This window comes from Notolepis coatsorum (assembly GCF_963971535.1).
Source record: "Notolepis coatsorum genome assembly, chromosome: 7".
NCBI lineage: Eukaryota > Metazoa > Chordata > Actinopteri > Aulopiformes > Paralepididae > Notolepis > Notolepis coatsorum.
In genome coordinates this window covers 25,971,476-25,993,995 of record NC_140171.1, presented here as the reverse complement: position 1 = coordinate 25,993,995, position 22,520 = coordinate 25,971,476, and the positions used below count along the sequence as shown (strand labels likewise).

Sequence of the window (22,520 nt, the reverse complement as noted above, 5' to 3'; positions counted from 1 at the left end):
CTAGTGATATTTAGTGCTCTACTAAGACAGTGGCTTGTATCAGTCTCTAGTGATATTTAGTGCTCTACTAAGACAGTGGCTGTATAAATACAGTCTCTAGTGATATTTAGTGCTCTACTAAGACAGTGGCTGTATAAATACAGTCTCTAGTGATATTTAGTGCTCTACTAAGACAGTGACTGGTATAAATACAGTCTCTAGTGATATTTAGTGCTCTACTAAGACAGTGGCTGTATAAATACAGTCTCTAGTGATATTTAGTGCTCTACTAAGACAGTGGCTGGTATAAATACAGTCTCTAGTGATATTTAGTGCTCTACTAAGACAGTGACTGGTATAAATACAGTCTCTAGTGATATTTAGTGCTCTACTAAGACAGTGGCTGGTATAAATACAGTCTCTAGTGATATTTAGTGCTCTACTAAGACAGTGGCTGTATAAATACAGTCTCTAGTGATATTTAGTGCTCTACTAAGACAGTGGCTGGTATACATACAGTCTCTAGTGATATTTAGTGCTCTACTAAGACAGTGGCTGGTATAAATACAGTCTCTAGTGATATTTAGTGCTCTAATAAGACAGTGGCTGTATACATACAGTCTCTAGTGATATTTAGTGCTCTACTAAGACAGTGGCTGTATACATACAGTCTCTAGTGATATTTAGTGCTCTACTAAGACAGTGCACTTGTATAAATACAGTCTCTAGTGATATTTACATTTACATTTAGTCATTTAGCTGACACTTTTATCCAAAGCGACTTACAAGTTCTGTACGACAAGCCATCAGGAAGGGCACAACTCTATCAGCTGAGCAACAATGTTCATCAAAGTGTTGAGTGCTACAGTGTAGGTTAGTTTATTAGGACAAGTGCATGACAGTACGGTTAGTTAGGGTTAGATTTTTTTTTTTTATAGATTTTTTTTTTTAAATTTATTTAGTGCTCTAATAAGACAGTGGCTGTATACATACAGTCTCTAGTGATATTTAGTGCTCTACTAAGACAGTGGCTGTATACATACAGTCTCTAGTGATATTTAGTGCTCTAATAAGACAGTGGCTGTATAAATACAGTCTCTAGTGATATTTAGTGCTCTACTAAGACAGTGGCTGTATTAGTCTCTAGTGATATTTAGTGCTCTACTAAGACAGTGGCTTGTATACATACAGTCTCTAGTGATATTTAGTGCTCTACTAAGACAGTGGCTGTATAAATACAGTCTCTAGTGATATTTAGTGCTCTACTAAGACAGTGGCTGTATAAATACAGTCTCTAGTGATATTTAGTGCTCTACTAAGACAGTGGCTGTATAAATACAGTCTCTAATGATATTTAGTGCTCTACTAAGACAGTGGCTGTATAAATACAGTCTCTAGTGATATTTAGTGCTCTACTAAGACAGTGGCTGTATACATACAGTCTCTAGTGATATTTAGTGCTCTAATAAGACAGTGGCTGTATAAATACAGTCTCTAGTGATATTTAGTGCTCTACTAAGACAGTGGCTGTATTAGTCTCTAGTGATATTTAGTGCTCTACTAAGACAGTGGCTTGTATAAATACAGTCTCTAGTGATATTTAGTGCTCTACTAAGACAGTGGCTGTATAAATACAGTCTCTAGTGATATTTAGTGCTCTACTAAGACAGTGGCTGGTATAAATACAGTCTCTAGTGATATTTAGTGCTCTACTAAGACAGTGGCTGTATACATACAGTCTCTAGTGATATTTAGTCCTCTACTAAGACAGTGGTTGTATACATGTGAGGAGGAACTTGACTCATTATAGGCTTGGATAATATATTTTTCCACCTGCCATGATGCTGTTGATACTGCATACTGTATTTTGTCATAGCCTGTGCCCTGATCCATCATGGCTTTCGATCCGTATGGCTTTAGTCTCGTCACCCCTCTTGACCACAAAATGAATGAAGAACAGTTGGCCCACAGAATGCTTCAATCACAAAATTAATTCGGCCCACAGAAGAACCCTTGCATTAGACCACATCGTTAACAAACACCTTTTTTTCCCCCTTCGCTATATTCTTGACCCTCTGACAAACAAAGGGCAGGGCTTGAGATATGTTAACCCCATAATCTGTTCCTTATGAATAAAAAAAATAATGCTTTCAACCTTCCTTGTCATAGACACTTCCACCTTCCACTGTGAAACACATGCAATGACATCAGTTCAGTTGTTGCTTTTGGTCTGATTGGATTTGAACGCATGAGAGACTTAAAAGATATGGAAATGCCACTCATCCAACTACATGGATGTACACTACACGGGCGTGTAGGCAGTGGAGAGTCTTATTCTATGTGAACAGTTTGATGTCTGGAGGGGTCTTAAGTCTCTCCATTGTGAAGGAGAACGCTCTACCCAATATGCTAACCACCAAGGATATATTTATATCATATTTAATTAAGATTGAGATTCAATCGTTTATTACCATTTAAATGAAACATTGATTGTTATTTGTCTTGGTGAGTGCACAGGTTACAACAACAATAATCATAACAGTAGACAGTATAATACTCATCAGCATAGACGTGGAAATAATACACAAAGTAAGCAAATAAACTAAATACTCATAGGCATACAGATATACATAATAAAGTGTCTGGTGGAGAGTCTGGGGCATGTTTTAGCATGTTTGAGATTACACATCATAGAATAGAATAGAATAGAATAGAATAGAATAGAATAGAATAGAATAGAATAGAATAGAATAGAATAGAAGTACTTTATTAATCCAGAGGAAAATTCAGCACCACAGATCACTCACAATAAACATTTAGGTAGTCAAAAATAAGAATACACAGTCAAAGATAATACATTTAAAAATATGTATAGATTCTAAAATATACAGTCTAAAAATATAGAGTCATACATCATAATTAAGTTGGAAAAGAAAAGCAGTCCTGTCACATAATCCAATACTAAATTGCATGTGCAAACTAAATGTAGAGTAGACCAATAGAGTGTGATGATAGGGCCACAGGCCACAGCATGATTATTGGTTAAAAAGAAACCCATGATTATGGTAAAAAGAAAAAGAAATGCAGAGCAGCGATTGATTGTGTATGGCATCATTGGCATGGTCAGCCAACCCAGTCCAATTGTTTTCCCACCGAGTTTAAAACCAGCAACCAGACGAATCAATCAGTCAGTCTCACCATGTGTGCGCGTCACCGAGCGCGCTGGCAGCGCTGCCTGTTGCTGCTGATGCTGGAGGAGAAGCGGGTGCGTTCTTCACACCCACATTCAACAGGCGCGGAGGAACCCCACTTGATGTGGTCCAACTAAGTACAATTTAACGCTATCTCCCGTCAGTGTACCGCGTTGGACAATTACTATCGGTAATAATAATAAAAACTGTCAGAGGATTTGGACATACTATTTTGCGGAACGGTGATGTTTTTTTAATTACGCACTATGGTGGTGTCTTATACTCAAAGCTCTTCTACTACTACCACTAGCGTGTTCCCTGGTACTTATTCAACTAACTAAAGACAGCTGTTGCACTTTTTTTTGCAGGGGAGAAAAGATAAGAGAATGGCAGCTCCACATAACGGATCATTGAACATAACTACGAACAACTACACCAACCAGTTCGTCCAGCCGCCGTGGCGCGTCGCGCTGTGGTCCGTCGCCTACAGCTCTGTGCTGGCGGTGGCGGTCTTTGGGAACTTGATCGTGATATGGATCATTCTCGCCCACAAGCGAATGCGGACGGTTACCAATTACTTTCTTTTAAACTTGGCGTTTTCTGACGCGTCGATGGCCGCGTTCAACTCCTTGATCAACTTTATCTACGCCGCGCACGGGGAGTGGTACTTCGGACAAGCCTACTGCAAGTTCCACAACTTCTTCCCCGTCACGTCTGTGTTTGCGAGCATCTATTCCATGACAGCGATTTCTGTGGACAGGTAGGTCTATATGGAACGGATGGATCAATGGAATGGGACGGAATGGAAAGGCTCTCTCTCTCTCTCTCTCTCTCTCTCTCTCTCTCTCTCTCTCTCTCTCTCTCTCTCTCTCTCTCTCTCTCTCTCTCTCTCTCTCTCTCCCCCTTTCTCTCTCCCCCTTTCTCTCTCTGTAAATAAGCCAGAAGCTCCATTGGACCTTGTGTGTTCATTGGATGGGGTTGATTTTGATTTAGACTACTCTGATGCCTTACAGAGGAGCCAAAAAAAACTGTATTCTTTTTACAACTAGTGGCCCAGACAGTTGTCCATGTTCATCCAATAATGATTATGTGTGAACTCGACCACAGCAAAAAATAAAAGGAGACACCCCCCTTCTTTGTGTGTGTGTGTGTGTGTGTGTGTGTGTGTGTGTGTAGGTGTGTGTGTGTGTGTGTGTGTAGGTGTGTGTGCGTGTGTGTGTGTGTGTGTGTGTGTGTGTGTGTGTGTGTGTGTGCATTCATGTGTCTGTGTGAAACCAGGCTTTGGCGGCATCAAACTCAGCATGAAATCGTGAGAAATATGGGTAGTGGGAGATTCAAAGGGAAAATGTGACATTGAAATGTGCTTTTCATCTTAGTAACTGGTGTCCAGGGTTCTGTTCCACCTTAACCCACCTTGACATTCATCAAAAGAGCAGTGAAATATCCAGAGCCGTACATGAAACTATACACTACACATTATTCACATATAGAGAAATTAAAATCATTGTCACTCAATCACGTTCATCTCAGGTGCAGTGATAGGATGTTTCACTCATCTAGACATATTCAAGGATAGTGAAAATGGGGGACCCTGATGTAAACAAGACGAAAGTCTTTCTCTGGTCTGCATCCCTGCAACAATTGTGTGTATTGAGCCATACTGTATTTGTACCCATTCTGCAATCTGAAGTTTTCAATCAATCAATCAATCAATCAATCAATCAATCAATCAATCAATCAATCAATCAATCAATCAATCAATCAATAGGGTGTGACTGATAGGCTGCTACAATTAACTCTGACAATGAGACAAATTAATATGACTGATGTCCACCAAAGTCAGGCCAGCTACCGTTTGCTTGAAAAACTCTTGCTTCTACTTCACTGCCTCTTTCCGAAATATCTCATGAAGACAGGAGTTATGCAATTAAAAGTAATTTGACAAATTGTCTTATGCTCAGGCTATTACTGCACACATCCAGGCAGTGATCATTTATTTATGGCATCTCCAGGGGGTTATGTCACCAGAACGATAGAGTCACATTCATTCCACTGATGGAGGCCCTTCTAGGTCCTTGGGCTATTATGTTATTGTGCATCTAATTCAGACTAGTGGCGTGCCTGTTCAAAATGTGCCCGTCGGGGGAACACATGCCCATTCGGAACTGGGCGATTGCTTGGCCCCTCCAAAAGTGCTGCTTGCAGCGTTGTCAAGAACTGCAGTATTGCTGCTTGCAGCAGCATTCTTGAGAACCGCGCATCCAAGCAATACACCCGCCAAATGTGAAGTCGATCGGATAAATGGTTCTCGAGATATGCGAAGGACAGACAGGAACATTATGGCTATTTAAACTTACTAGTGCAGTGCTCAACTGCCCGTTCAAAACGCCAGTCGGCGTGTGGAAACTGCCCTCCCTTGGGTCCTTAGCAATACACCGCCAAGTGTGAAGTAGATTGGAGGAACGGTTAAAAGTTACAGGCCAAAATATAAAGTTTGGCCAAATTGCACTGAATCTGATTGCATTCCAATGGGTCCCACCGGGTGTGAAGCCGATCAGATGTTTGGTTCTCGAGATATGAAAGACAGAGATTCCTTCCTTTATAGATAGATGGTTTTATACCACGGGGATGGGACAGACAGGGGATACGGAGATGTGTAGAGGATGATGCCCTGAGCCTGAGGGTTTGTTAGATGGTTTTACCACAGTGATGGGACAGCGGCATGGGATGGGATTGTGGCTATATCTATTTGGGGAAAAGGATTCCTCTTGTCTAGTAATATTACATTTTTATACTAAACATGTAAAGGTACCGGCATTTGGTACCAATTGATCTAGCGTTAATTGGTACTCGGTAGTACCAACATAATTCGGTCGGTACCGTTGAAAGTACTGCGTTCGGTACCCAACCTAGAGATGTGTAGAGGAGGATGGGACAGTGGATACAGAGATGTGTAGGGGAGGATGGGACAGTGGATACAGAGATGAGATGAGGATGGGACAGTGGATACAGAGATGTGTAGGGGAGGATGGGACAGTGGATACAGACAGAGATGTGTAGATGAGGATGGGACAGTGGATCAGAGATGTGTAGGGGAGGATGGGACAGTGGATACAGAGATGTGTAGGGGAGGATGGGACAGTGGATACAGAGATATGTAGGGGAGGATGGGACAGTGGATACAGAGATGAGATGAGGATGGGACAGTGGATACAGATACAGTATGTGTAGGGGAGGATGGGACAGTGGATACAGAGATGTGTAGGGGAGGATGGGACAGTGGATACAGACAGAGATGTGTAGATGAGGATGGGACAGTGGATACAGAGATGTGTAGGGGAGGATGGGACAGTGGATACAGACAGAGATGTGTAGGGGAGGATGGGACAGTGGATACAGAGATGTGTAGGGGAGGATGGGACAGTGGATACAGACAGAGATGTGTAGGGGAGGATGGGACAGTGGATACAGAGATGTGTAGGGGAGGATGGGACAGTGGATACAGACAGAGATGTGTAGCCACTGCCCTTTTTCCTCGTTGGACAAACTGTTAAAGATGTATCAAGGTCATTATGACAATTGTTATAATTTCTGTGTGCATATTAAATGGCTACAAATAATACATTCCCAGCCATCGATGCCCTTCTCTCTTTGATAAAGTTTGAAATTGCATTAGAAAAACTCTACTAAACTACTACTAATGTGGCGACAGTGGCTCAGGAGATAGAGCGGCCGCCTGGTAATCAGAAGGTTCCCGGTTTGATTCCAGCTCCTCCCGGCAGCGTGTCGAAGTGTCATTGAACAAGACACTTAACCCCTTAACTGCTACCAATGAGCAGGTTGGCAACTTACATGGTTGCCTCCGCCGTCTGTGTGTGAATGTGTGAGTGAATGGGTGAATGTGTGAGGCACAAGTTGTAAAGTGCTTTGGATAAAAGCTGCTATATAAATGCAGTCCATTTAATGTAACAAGGTTGAAACCTTGTGCAAAGCTTTGTGATCACTGGTTATACTAACTGACTGGTACACTGGAATGTTAATGGATGGACGTCATCAAACCGTGAATTTAGGACTGTATTGCTAAATTCCTTGAACCCAGATTTTATTTCCTTGAATGAGACTCATCTTTCTACAGACTTGAGTTGAATGGCTTCACCTGGAGTGGTTATAATTAGGTTGCTCACAGAAGAGCGGTTAACGCCTTTGGTGGCATTGGTTTGTGTAAAGAACACTATTTTTGATACATTCTCAGTTATTATTGTGGACAAAGCCTATGATGGAATTCTCGCTCTACGTTTTGAACACCGGGAGACAAAGTATTCTTTCATTATCATTTATTGTTATCTGTCACCGGAAACCTCACCATGGGGATGTAATGCAGACTTTTTCTTTAACCATTTACTGACGTTTAATGTATACAGTTAATGCAGATGCTACTTATTTGTGTGGTGATTTGAATAGTCGCATTGCAGATCTGAGAGATTATGTGGAGGCAGATGACATCCCGCCTAGATCCGCTTTAGATCTGACTGTAAATAAACACAGACAATTCTTCATTGAAAAGACTCAAAATGCTGTGTAGTAAATGGGAGGTTAAACTCTGACAAAGATAATTTCACTTCCATTTCTATAAGGGGGAAAGCTGTTGTGGACTACATTGTAACTCCTCACGTTGACTTGAAATCATGCATTGAATTTAGTGTATACACCATCTGAACTTGTTGGCTCTGAAGATGCAAATCTTATTGATATCCATAGTAGATTACCTGACCATTCAGTACTATGCCTATGCTTTCAGGCCAGTGACTCGGTTAATATCCAGAGCGCGGTTGAAGCCATGCAGCAAATCAAACGATGTAATAGACACGTAGCCTGCCAGCTAATTTTCTTTCCTCTGAGATTTGCAGAGGAGCTCTACTGGATGTCATGGAGCTCTTGAATAACGGTCCGAAAAACCAGGAGAGTATTGATCTCTGTTACAATAACTTATGTAGTTTTCTGCATAAAGAAATTGGTCGACACTGTGCTATAAAGAAAGGCTGTATGCCCAAGAAGTAATATAAGACCAAACAACCTTATTGGAATAATGAATTAAATGGGGCAATGGGCTATGGCTTAATTTACGTGCAGCTGAAAAATCATTTCTGAAATGCAATGGACAGAGTGTGAAAAGAGACTTACTGAATTAATTTAAATCTTGTCAAACCAAATTTGATAAGAAACGACGTTTTAAGAGAGGACAAGGTCTCCATAGAACAACTACAGGTTAGTAATAAATTTTGGAAGGAAATAAATAAACAAGGCCCCAAAAAGAACCAGACAGTCCCAATGGAGAAAAGTGGGAAACCGATTATAGTAGACTATATGCATTCATTGCCTGTAATAGTCACCCTTTATTTGATGATGGTTTCCTGATAGAAATAAGTTAAAATGTGAGGCCGAACTTAGGATGAACAATAGCCCTACAGTTTGTGAATTGTTGAACAGTGACATTACGGTTAGACGAGGTGCAGAGTGTAGTGGACAGAGCGAAACTGAAGAAAGCCATGGGTATTGAGGAGTTGTCTAACGAGGTTCTTAAAACTCCCTATCTGCTGAATGTATTAGACTGTTTATGTCAAACTTGTTTTCACACAGGCACCATCCCCTCGATATGGAACAAGTCCATTATTAAGCCCATCCCCAAATCTGCAAAAGCTGACCCTAGAGTCCCGTTAAATTACAGAGGTATTAGTTTGATTAGTACAGTTTATAAATTATATTCAAGTGTTCTTAATAATAGATTAAATAAATACTTGTTGGTGGAGTAGCAGAATGGGTTTAGGGATAAGAGAGCTTGTATTGATCATGTTTTTGTTTTATCATCGGTGGTGAGAGCCAGATTGGACGAGGGCAAGAATACATTTGTTTGTTTAGTTGACTTTAAAAAAGCCTTTGATTGGATTAATAGAGAGCTTTTGGATTATAAATTAATTTGTTCTGGTATTGATGGCCTATTTTATAGGGCTATCAAAAGCCTGTATAAAACCCCATCTGCCTGTTTGCAGCTGAATGATGTTAGGAACCTGTTGGTTCCCCACTCCATTCGGTGTGCTTTCTCCCGCTTTGTTCGCCCTTTATGTTAATGGCCCGGCGCACGAAATTAAGCAAGCCAATCTTGGTATTCCAATCGATAACATAATCCTAAATATTATTGTACGCTGGTGATATCGTCCTGTTTGCAGAAAATGAAGCAAATTTACAAAACATGTTGAATATTATGAGTTATTGGTGCAGGAAAACTTGCGATTAACAGTGAAAAAACACAGATTATGCACTTCAGGAAAAAACATGAACAGCAGAGTAACCATAGGTTTCAATTTGGACCAACACCATGACTTATATACTTATAAATATCTTGGTTTTAACTTTAATGAGTACATGAGCTTCATAGAAGGAAGGAAAATACTGTCTGAGTCAGCAGGAAGGGCGCTAGTGGGTGTGTTGAGTAAAATGAAAGTGTGCACTGACCTTGGGTTTTCAACTTACACAACTATCTGATTCAATGGTTGGTTTCAGTTTTATTTTATATTGCTGGAGTATGGGGTTTTGATGATGCACCTGAATGTAATGCTATCCAGAACCGTGCCATGAGATATTTCTTGGGAGTCCATAAATATACAGCAAAAGGGGCTATAGAGGGGGACATGGGTTGGGACTCATGATTGGTCAAGCAAAAATGGGAAATGGTTAGGTTATGGAACCGCCTGGTCCAGCTGCCAGATGACAGGGTGACTAAAAATATATTTAACTGGGACAGAGCACACGGTCAAGAGAGATGGCCATGATTTTTTCTTCTGCTGATTTAAGTATAATTTTTATGAATAATCTGCAGTGTAAAGTTAGTACAATTAAACCAAAATTATTAACAATCCATCAGGATAAGTGGAAGGTGGAGATATGGAAGAAACCTAAACATAGAAAATATGTTGAAATTAAAGAAGACTTTTTTACTGAACCTTATGTAATGTTAAATTTAACATTTAACTGTGTGCCCAGTTAAGGTCTGGCACCCTGCCATTGGCTGTGGAAGTGTGTAGATTCCAAGGTACACCTTAGGAGGAGCGGTTGTGTGTTTTCTGTGATCTGGGAGTGGTGGAGGATGAATTTCATTTAGTTTATCACTGCCCCTGTACACCAACTTGAGGAGGGCTTTATTTAAGAAAGTTAAATGAGTAAATCCGGATTTGTTTTGGCAGTCTGAGAGTTGTAAATGGTAAATGGCTGCTTTTTTATATAGCGCTTTTATCCAAAGCGCTTTACAATTTGTTACTTACATATTACCCATTTACACACCGATGGCAGAGGCAACCATGCAAGGTGCCAACCTGCTCATCAGGAGCAATTAGGGGTTAAGTGTCTTGCTCAAGGACACATCGACACGCTGCCCAGGAGGAGTGGGAATCGAACCGGGTACCTCCGGATTGCCAGACGACTGCTCTACCTCCTGAGCCACTGTCGCCCCATGTATTGTATGTTGTGTTGGCTTTTTGTGGAGGAGATTTTCAGTTTTGCAGGATTTTTGGAGAAAGCATGGCACTTGAGACAAAACACATTATATCCTATATAATCTTATATGAATTCCACTTGTTTCTTTGAAGTACATTGTTTACAGCTTGTTATTTTTTATTTGGTTTTCTTTTTTTGTGGCCATCTTGGTCTATATACTTATTGTTAAGTATACTAATATACTTATTGTTTATGTGTCTTGTAAGCCCATATGGGCTGGGCATACATCTGTACGTAAGACACAGACATTTTAAATATCAATCAATCAAAAAATAACAACTGATAAAAAGCAAATGGATTCCTTCTACGTCAAATCCGACATTATCCTGTTGAACGGAGACTTTCCGCCCTCACCTCCATCCATGCGCTACAGAGAGAGAGAGAGACAGAAAGAGAGGATGGGGTTAGGGTGACATTTGTAATTTCCTAGGGGTGTTGGCACAAAGGGAAACAGTCTTGATCTAACAGCCTTTTTCTGTGATTCACCTCCTTGGAGCGATGCTTTAAAAAAATACTAAGTGGTGGGACGCAAGTCACGCGACATACGGAGGCTTTCCACCATCACCTCCGACTGTGCGTTACAGACGCCCCCCTCTCTCTCTCTCTCTCTCTCTCTCCTCTCTCTCTCTCTCTCTCTCTCTCTCTCTCTCTCTCTCTCTCTCTCTCTCTCTCTCTCTCTCTCTCTCTCTCTCTCTCCCTCTCTCTCTCTCCTCTCTCTCTCCTCTCTCTCTCTCTCTCTCTCTCTCTCTCTCTCTCTCTCTCTCTCTCTCTCTCTCTCTCTCTCTCTCTCGGTTTCGGCGCACTTTGATATTCATCGGTACCCCATGAAACATCACGATCTGCGTTTCAAAGAAGGTGTCAAACCGGTGTGAAATCGCAGCTGAATTCCTCAAAGGCAGGTAGATAAGATAAGATATTCCTTTATTGATCCCCTTGGGGAAATTCAGGCATCATAGCAGCATGGGGGAGTGGGGAGGGGAGGTACAAGTAGTAGAAGACATACAGGTCACATAATTATAGTACAGTGGAGAAGTACAAATAAAAATAGAATAAAAGGCAGTGTAAACACTTGCATGTGCTGTATCCAACCAACTTACTGCAAATCTCTTACAGAATGACCTCCTAGACCCTAATCAGTCAGGCTGCAGGACTGGCCACTCCACAGAAACGGCCTTCATTGCGGTCACAGAGGGACTTCACTCAGCAAAAGCAAAAGCTCTCTCCTCTGTCCTGATTCTCCTAGACCTATTTTTTATTTTATTTTGTATAAGGAAGTTGCATTGTTCATTTCAATACCTGTAATAGTACAGTAGTCCACACACACACACACACACACACACACACACACATGTGCATTCAGTTAAGTCGGAATATGACTGTAAACTTGTTTTCACACAGGCACCATCCCCTCGATATGGAACAAGTCCATTATTAAGCCCATCCCCAAATCTGCAAAAGCTGACCCTAGAGTCCCGTTAAATTACAGAGGTATTAGTTTGATTAGTACAGTTTATAAATTATATTCAAGTGTTCTTAATAATAGATTAAATAAATACTTGTTGGTGGAGTAGCAGAATGGGTTTAGGGCTAAGATAGCTTGTATTGATCATGTTTTTGTTTTATCATCGGTGGTGAGAGCCAGATTGGACGAGGGCAAGAATACATTTGTTTGTTTCGTTGACTTTAAAAAAGCCTTTGATTGGATTAATAGAGAGCTTTCCTCAAAGGCAGGTAGATAAGATAAGATATTCCTTTATTGATCCCCTTGGCGAAATTCAGGCATCATAGCAGCATGGGGGAGTGGGGAGGGGAGGTACAAGTAGTAGAAGACATACAGGTCACATAATTATAGTACAGTGGAGAAGTACAAATAAAAATAGAATAAAAGGCAGTGTAAACACTTGCATGTGCTGTATCCAACCAACTTACTGCAAATCTCTTACAGAATGACCTCCTAGACCCTAATCAGTCAGGCTGCAGGACTGGCCACTCCACAGAAACGGCCTTCATTGCGGTCACAGAGGGACTTCACTCAGCAAAAGCAAAAGCTCTCTCCTCTGTCCTGATTCTCCTAGACCTATTTTTTATTTTATTTTGTATAAGGAAGTTGCATTGTTCATTTCAATACCTGTAATAGTACAGTAGTCCACACACACACACACACACACACACATGTGCATTCAGTTAAGTCGGAATATGACTGTAATACAAACAGTTCAGTTTGTCAGGTACATGCAACACAGATTACAGTGTTTACATCTGTCTGCTTGAGAAAATACCATGTTCTGCAATAAAAATGATTGAAGTGAGATGAACAGTTATTTTTAAATGTGTGATCTAAAGATAAACAAAGGGTTTTAAAAGTGTTATATTTATCTTCTCTTGTAGTACCAGAGAGAAGCTGAGGAGAATCAACCAGCAACAAAAGCAAAAAAAAATAAAAATATTAAATTTTTATTTTTTTTAAATTTCTTTTTACATTTTATGATTGAACCTTTTTTCCCTGTGGTATCGAAAATGGTATTGAATATCGATACTTTTCAAGGTATCGTATCGAAGTTCGAAATTCCAGTATCGTGACAACACTACCTCAAACTGAACCTAAGCAAAACAGAATTGCTCCACCTGCCGGCCAAATCCTCCCCCCTGACGACCTTTCCATCACAGTCGAGAATGCAGCTGTGACCGCATCCCCGACCACCAAGAACCTTGGTGTTGTCCTCGACGACCAGTTAAACTTCTCCGCTCACATCGCAGCGACAACCAGAACCTGCAGATTCCTCCTGAGCAACATCAGAAGGATCCGCCCCTTCCTGAAAAAAGAAGCCACCCAACTCTTCGTCCAATCAACAGTCATCTCCTGCCTCGACTACTGCAACACACTGCTTGCTGGCCTTCCGGCCACTGCCACCAAGCCTCTTCAACTCATTCAGAACGCAGCGGCCCGCCTGATCTCAAACCTACCGAAGTCAGCCCATGTCACCCCACTTCTTAGGGACCTGCACTGGCTCCCCATTGCCGCACAAATCCGCTTCAAGGCCCTCGGGAATAGCACTGCACAAGACCGTAGCAGACTACAAAGAGTGACACGTTCAGCCGAACGCACAATTGGAAGGGGGCTTCCCACCCTCCAGAACATTTACAACAAGCGGTGCAGGGGTAAGGCTAAGAGAATCATCAAGGACTCCAGCCACCCGAACAACTGCCTCTTTGAACTGCTGCGGTCAGGCAAGCGATACCGGAGTCTTAAGGCGAGCACAAAAAGACTCAGAAGAAGCTTCTATCCCCAGGCCATCAGTCTGCTCAACGAACAATAAACACTATGCAACAACCATCAAATGCACACAGCACACACACCCACACGCACACACTCACTTTAAACAAACAACACACGGCAGCACCCACTCTCCACACTTTAGATCACCTAAACACACTTTATATTTATTGGTAAAGGATTTGCACTACAACTCGTACACCTTACTGTAAATTGTACCTAAATTGTACCTCATCCCATTTCTGCTTTGCACTATATAGTATTGTATATTAGTACATTGCATAGTATATTGTATATTGTATGGTAACTCAGTTACTTCTATTCTGCATCGAACATTGTACATATGTCTATACTGAACACTGTGACCTCTATTTTTACTTCTATTTTACATGCTATACTATTTTATTTCATACTTGTCTAGCACAGTCTCTGGAGCGTAACAGTAAGAAGCATTTTGTATAAAAGTATTCTGTACTTCTGTATGACAACTATTAAAGAAACTTGAAACTTGAAACTCGACCTGGCATACCGTGCGGCAAAGGGAACGCTCTGTGGTTAATGGTCTCTAACTACACACCATCAAGACCCCTACGCTCTGCATCTTCTGGCCATCTCAGACCCACTCCTATCTGAGCTCTGGGACGGTCATCAAGGAGAAGCTGCCTATTCTCAGTCCTTGCCCCACAATGGTGGAACGAACTTCCCACCACATTTAGGACAGCCGAAACCCGTCCAATCTTTCGGCGTCGACTAAAGACGCACTTCTTCAACCATTATCTGAAAAAAATAAAAAATGTAAGAATCTAACCCTACCCTTATTGTCATGCACCTGTCCTAATATACTAACCTACACTGTAGCACTAAACACTTTGATGAACATTGTTACTCAGCTGATAGATTTGTGCCCTTCCTGATGACTTGTCGTACAGAACTTGTAAGTCGCTTTGGATAAAAGCGTCAGCTAAATTACTAAATGTAAATGTAAATCAAATCAAATCAAATCAAATTTATTTGTAAGTCCAGACAACCAGGGCCGCCTCAGGGGGTGTGCGAGCAGTGCGGTCGCACAGGGCCTCGTGGGAAGGGGGGCCTTGCACCAAAAAAAATCAAAAAAAATATTTTTTATTTATTATTATTATTATTATTTTTCTTTTTTTTCCGATGCCCCCCTTCCCGCGAGGCCCGTTTTCATCACAGACCTAAAATCTAGTTTTGCTTATATATTTCACATTAGACACGTTTGTAGAATGTGTCTGACTTGTTCCTGGCTCTGCGGCTCTGCAGCAAACATACTCACTATTGGAGCTCTGGGGCTCTGCAGCAGACATACTATTGGTTTCAACGAAGGGAGGGGTTACATGTGTACAGTCGGCCGGCGTGCGTCAGCTGCGTTTGACTATTTTGTGCGTGCAGCATTGGAGGTTATGCTTAGTTATGCCAGCCAAGACGAAGAGGACGGTCATTCGGCAGATGGACTGAAGATGAAAGTTGTTGCATGTTAGACAGTGCAGCCATGTCGGCTTAGCTAAAGGCAGGGACAGCTAGTTAGCTTTAGCTACGTTATAATATCGAGTGCTAACGTGTGGTTCAGTCGGGATAGCCATGATGATGTCGGCTAGTAGCTAGCTTAGCTAAAGGCTAACTAGCGTTAGCTAATCTAGAGAGAGCGCGTGCAGCATTGTTATGCCAAGATGAAGAGGACGGTCATTCGGCAGATGAACTTCGTCAACTCCACGCGGTTGTCTCCATCCTCTTGGACGTTTTGTGAGTTTTTAATGCACTCTATTCTATTCCCGCCGTGGATATCTCTCTCTCTCTCTCTCTCGGGCCGGCTAGCTATCGTGGCTAAGGCTAACGTTATGTTGGCTAACGTTATGTTGAGCCAAGCGGGCCGGCTAGCTAACGTAACTAACGTTATATTGAGCCAAACGGGCCGGCTAGCTGTTGTAGCTAATGTTATATTGAGCCAAAGCGGGCCGGCTAGCTAACGTAGCTAACATTATATTGAGCCAAACGGGCCGGCTAGCTGTTGTAGCTAATGTTATATTGAGCCAAGTGGGCCGGCTAGCTAACGTAGCTAACGTTATATTGAGCCAAACGGGCCGGCTAGCTGTTGTAGCTAATGTTATATTGAGCCAAAGCGGGCCGGCTAGCTAACGTAGCTAACGTTATATTGAGCCAAATGGGCCGGCTAGCTGTTGTAGCTAACGGTGTGTACCTGGTGTCAGTACCTGGCTACTCTATTTGCAGTTAGCCTATTTAGCTGATGTCGGCCGCTGGCTCCTTGCTACTTTGTTTTCTCTGGTATAGACTCTCTTCTCTTTGGATTTAAGTGTTGATCTTTGTCCTTTTGGATCTATGTATATTCATGTTGCCTTTGTGAAGTTATCTTTTCCTTCTGTTTTGTTCTTCCATTAAAAGTTGAATATCCTTTAGGGGCTTATCTTAGCTGTCTTGCTTATCTCTCTCATACATGCTCTCTCTCTAACACACACACAGACATGCTCTCTCTCTCTCTAACACACAAACACACATGCTCTCTCTCTCTCTCTCTCTCTCTCTCTCTCTCTCTCTCTTTCTAACACACACAGACATGCTCTATATCTCTCTCTAACACACAAAATGACATGCTCTCTCTCTATATATTTCTCTCTCTTTCTAACACACATATACATGCTCTCTCTCTCTAACACACACACACAAACAGACATGCTCTCTCTCTATCTCTCTCTTTCTAACACACACAGACATGCTCTATCTATCTCTCTCTTCAATTCAAATGGGCTTTATTTCACATTCTTGTATTTCTCCCAGTAGGTATGGGAGTTTTGAGTTATTGTCCATGTTTTCAAAGTCTCTTTGGGTGTTTGCAATTTGTGGGAAGTATATGTCTTGGTATAGTGGGCAGGTTGTTAAAAAGTGGAGCTCGGTTTCCACCTCATCTTGTGTGCAGTGGGTCTGTCTTCGCTTGGGAGCCAGGTCTGCCTATGGCGGCCTTTCTCGATGGCTAGGCTGTGCTCGCTGAGTCTGTACCTAGTCAAGGATCTGCTTAGTATTGGGTCAGTCACAGTGCTCAGGTATTCTGCCACTGTGTACTCTCTGTTTAGGGCCAAATAGCATTTCAATTTGCTCTGGTTTTGGGTTGTTTCTTTCCAATGTGTGTCTCTCTCTCTCTCTCTCTCTCTCTCTCTCTCTCTCTCTCTCTCTCTCTCTCTCTCTCTCTCTCTCTCTCTCTGATCTTGCTCTGGTGGAGGGTCAGGGATAACAGTGTATATTGACTGTAGAACGGGAGCTCTCTCTCGCTCTCTCGCGCTCTCTCGCGCTCTCTCGCTCTCTCTCTTGCTATATGTTGACTGTATCATGCCCAGCCTCGGGCAGCGCTATTATTTAAGAATATGTTGACTGTATGGAGAATTAATTTTTTTTCTCCCAGGCGGCCCTGCCGACAACACACGTTAATGTCCCCATGGGCCGGACACGTCTTCTCAAACAAGTCAAGAAATCCCTTCACGCTCTGGCACCTCAGTACCTCACTGACCTCCTCCACCCCTACACTCAGTCACGGTCCCTGTGATCCACGGACACTGGTCAGCTCTCCATCCCCCGAACCAGACTGCGGACGTTCGGGGACAGAGCTTTCAGTGTGGCAGCTTCCACCCTCTGCAACTCCCTCCCTGCAGAACTCCGCACCGCCCCAACTCTGGACTCATTTAAAAAACTGCTCAAAACCCACCTCTTCAACCTGGCCTTTAACCCCTAATTTCTCACCTTATATGTATATGTTGTGTCTGTCCACTATGTTTGTTAATTTGTCGTCGTCCCCCCCCCCCCCCCCCCTATGTAAAGCGACCTCGGGTCTTATGAAAGGCGCTATATAAAACGAAGTTATTATTATTATTATTATTATTATTATTATTATTATTATTATTATTATTATTATTATTATTATTATTATTATTATTATTATTATTATTATTATTATTATTATTATTAAAAAGAAACATCACAATAAATCAAGAACAAAACAAAAACACCATAAAGTCATTAAAAAAAAAAAAAAATCAAATAAATGCAACAATCCCAGACATACCCCACGTGAAGGTAAGGAAAAACTCACTAAAACCTAGCAATAGGAAAAAATTCACCACAGGCAATGTGGAGGAGAGAAACCTTAGAAGGCCCGTTCAAGGGGGGATCTCCCTTCTTAGATGTCTGTGATATTAGTATTGCAATAAAACAGGCAAAACAGTTGGTAAGAATGCACTCATATGTGTAATGAAACACAGATAAGTGCATGCAATAGCAACTGAACATTTTTAAAGATTAAAAATAGAGCTAATGGCGAATCTATTTGAGGCATGGGGCGGCGCAGAGAGTATATACAATATAGTTAACTCTGGACATGCGCATATGGGCAACAAGGTGCGAGATGAGGGTATGTATGTCCTCTCAGTTATTTTGCCCTACAATAAATATGGTTACAATATATAATCTAATAATCTAAATCTAATCTAATATATAGTCTAAAAAGAAACAAAATGCTTAAATGCTAATATATAATCTAGTAATCCAATAGTCTAAATCTAATCTAAATGCTAGATGCTAAAATGCTAAATACATACTCTGATGTAGTATACAGTATTCACATAAGGTGCGGTATGCATAAGGTAAGTATATTGTCCTTTTAGGTGGGAGTCAGCTACTAGGTTCCTAGTTGGATGGTAGTTGGATGTCTGGCAGCAGTCCCTGCCCACTGTTGTGGAGCCTGGATAGCAGCCAGCTTCCTTCTCATCCTCCTCTCTGCCACCACCTCTAGTCTGACCAGCTCGACTCCCACCACGGAGCTAGCCTTCCTCACCAGCTTGTTCAGTTTGTTGGTGTCCCTCGAGTTGATGTAGCCCCCCCAGCATGCCACAGCGTAGAAGAGGACGCTGGCCACTACAGACTGGTAGAATGACTGCTGCTTATGCTGAATGCTTATGGATAGATGTGTCGTGGTATCTGGATGTCAGGTGTGAGACCCCCCCCCTGCCTCGTCTCCTTCATGCGCAGCCTCTCCGTCACCTCAGGCCCTGCTCGTTAGTGTTCCCCCAGAGGCTCCGCTTGTCTTATATACAGTGTCACATACAAAGGTCTATAAGTGTTGTTTATTATGATGTAAATGTTTACAGACGTATCAGTTTACTTATGATGGTAGCTGAACCGGGTTGCTGTGAAAATCAACCCGTCCAGCAGGTGCTTTTAGCACAGGTCCCGGTAGGAGGAAATAATAAAGACGTTTTCCAAAAAGTAAATGGTGGTGTTTATTATGTATCAAAAAGGAGGGGAATAAAACCCACAACATAAATTGACACAAGGGGAGGGGAGAAGAAACGGGGATAACAGCAAACACAGTAAATTATAACCCTACACTACTAACCCCATCAGAATGGGGGGATAAATAATAATAATAAGCAATAATACTCCTATGCTATTAACCCCAACAAATGGGGAAAGCAAAGGGGAACCCTGGACACATATAAGTGACCCAGTGTCACAGTCACACAAGAATATATATATATTAGGGCTGTCAAAATTAATGCTTTAACTTTGGAGATTAATTAAAATGATTTAAAGCATTAAAATAAATGTATCTAGATTAATCTATGGAGTGAAAATTTTTTAATTTTAGCGCCGCGGATATAAGAAAGAGGTCTAGCTGAGTCAATGTTGATGGTTTTGTTGAACATTTGTATTTCACAGGAGAGAAACTGTATTCAAAGAAAGCTATTAAAATAGTCTTTGAATCTAAATATAGTTTCTTTGTGTTGATTTTACATTAATTCCATGATTTTACTCAAGTAAATATCTGTTACAAGCTTCGGTCTTAAGTAGAAAAATGCTATTTTTAATCTAGATTAATCTAGATTAATTACAGAAAATTGTGAGATTAATTAGTTAATTCTTTTTTATCTATTGACAGCACTAATATATATATATATAGGTATGGTTGGCAAACCGGGAAAACCACCCAGCAACACAATATATACGCCACAGCCTATTTACCAATGCATATGAACCATACTGTACGTTCACATACTCGCTTCCACACCCGAGTGGAACAAGGCCGACACAATAGGGAGACTAGTCTCAACAATGGCAAAAGACGCCCCGTGTGGTTGCAGTCTCTCAGGCTTTATCCACCCGCCCCATAATGAGTGATTGCCCTCAGCTGTAGTCATCATTGGGTGCTCAGCAGCCTCTACAGCAGACCTGGGCATTGTACGGCTGATTCTGATGTGTTTTTTTTTAATATTTTCTTTTATTTATTTTTTTAACTTTTTTCTTTTCATGTCAACGTTCACACGCACAATATACGCTTACCTAGGATTTGACTTGATTCAACAACAAAGCAGTCGGGGCAAGCCGAAAACGGTCGAAAGTGTGGTTATTTGAAGTTTGGATTTTTTTTTCCACAACTGAGGTAGGTACTGTAGATTCATTTTATTTTTTTATTTTAGAGACTAAAGTACAGAAAAAAGTACCGTTGGGTACCGGTATCGATTCACAGGTACCGGTACCGTATTGGTTCAAATGTGAATGGTACCCATCCCTACTGAACACACAACTGCAGGGCAAGGGCATTTTTGCTCATGAAATGCATAGCCATGTGAAAGCCTTCATGACAAAGTTGCAATTAATTTCAAGGCAACTAGGCAGCAACAATCTCAAACACATGAAAACCCTGAAAGAAGTCAAACCATCAGCTGATCACCGGCACAGGTACTCATCCATGTTGGGAGCATTGCATGATGAATTTTCAAGGCGTTTTCAAGATTTCAAAAAGGTTGAGGATGAAATGCAGCTGGTTTCCTCTCCCTTTACCTGCAGTGTTGATAGTTGTTCAGCTTGAACTCATTGACCTGCAGTCTGATTCACTACTGAAAGAGCACTTTAAGTCAGCATCACTGCTAGAGTTCTACTCTGCTCTCAAGGAGGAGAACTTTCCAAACATGAGGAGACATGCTCAGAAGATGTTGGTTCTCTTTGGATCCACCTACATATGTAAACAGACATTCTCAGTCATGATGTTTACCAAGTCCAAGTACAGATCCTCTCTCACTGATGAACATCTGGCAGCTGTGCTTCGCATCTCCACCTCAGACATGCAACCTGACTTTGATGGACTTGTTAACACTTTAATCGCCGAAGACACTGGAACACGTCATTCCCCGCCATGCTTATTCTGCCGATGACGCTGGACAGCGTCTTTGATATCAATATTTCAAAAATCTGTGATCGAAATCATATTTCTCCCCCGGAGACATTATATGTACTGGTGAGCCCCTGTCAACTCTCTAACGGTTCAAGAGCGCCATCTGGTGGCCGATCGGCAGATCGCCCAGGGAAGAAACAGGAAGTGGAAGCTGGTGCTCATTTCAATTTGGTCCGATCACTCGCTATAGGTCCCGGGACTCGAGCTCGACACAATGGATAGCGATCCGTTGCCAATAACTCGATAAACAACATGATTTGGACGTATATACTATTATACAACCTGGAAATGGATCGGGTATTTCTACATCCCAACGGCGAGAGGAAGCTACGGTGAGTTTCAGCGTTATTTTTTTATGTCTTCTATACTAACTGCTCTAATGATCATATCACCCACACTAGATGAATGATATAACGTTGCCCACGGAATTATAAACGACCCCCCGCCCATCCGGTCAACATCAGATCATACGTAGTAACTTCTAGAAGTACGTGCAGTTGAAATTTTTTTTCTCGCGCCGATTGCTATCAAACTGTATACAATCATCAATATAATGCATTTAGGGCTATAAATCACGTTCTGGAGAAAGCTGCAGAAAACGATAAAAACATACTTATACTTTAGACCGTATTTTAGTATGAATATGTGAATGAAAAAGTATAACGTTGCTACACCCTGAACAATAGATATAGGACTTTGAATGGGCCATGGTAATGTCAATTTAGCAATACAATTTAAAAAGTTATAGCCCTGCAAAGAAGGGGAACTTCTCCATGTTAAATAGGGCTGGCGAGGGATGGTAAATTATGAATTTAACCCCGGTGATCAAAGTGTTAAAGCTCAACAGAGACTGGATTTCTCACACTGAATGAAAAAAAAATAACTGAAGAACACTAAAATGTGGAAATATAACAAGTGAAATGGGACACTTGATATTTTTCTTTCTTTTTTTTGCACAATTCTGAAAACATTAAATGTTTAATATAGGCATGTAAAGTAAAAAAGGCTACAAAACTGGGACACTTTTCTTTACACAGTTCAGTGACATGTCTTGTTTATTTTTGCTATAAGATTATGTGATGTCTTTAGAAAGCTAAGAAAATCCTTGTTTCAATAGTATATGAAACTCAAAATGCCCTTTGTTATTAATGTTTCACATTTTGTTTATCATTTTGGAAATAAATTCTATTTGAATAAATGATATTTTTGAAAGCTAACCTCACCTTTTAATTGCCAAATAATAACATACACTCTTACCAGGGGTCAAAACAAT

At 41.3% G+C, this 22,520-nt stretch overlaps 1 protein-coding gene across 1 annotated transcript in view; it reads left to right on the top strand.

Moving 5' to 3' along the window:
- Positions 1-3,556: 3,556 nt before the first annotated feature.
- tacr3a (tachykinin receptor 3a) overlaps positions 3,557-22,520 on the top strand; it is a gene marked incomplete at both ends in the record, with an annotated part of 155,511 nt that continues 136,547 nt past the window's right edge. The window contains one exon of the mRNA XM_084318215.1: positions 3,557-3,930. Coding sequence (XP_084174341.1) covers positions 3,557-3,930 — 374 coding nt within the window. The remainder of the gene's footprint in view (positions 3,931-22,520) is intronic.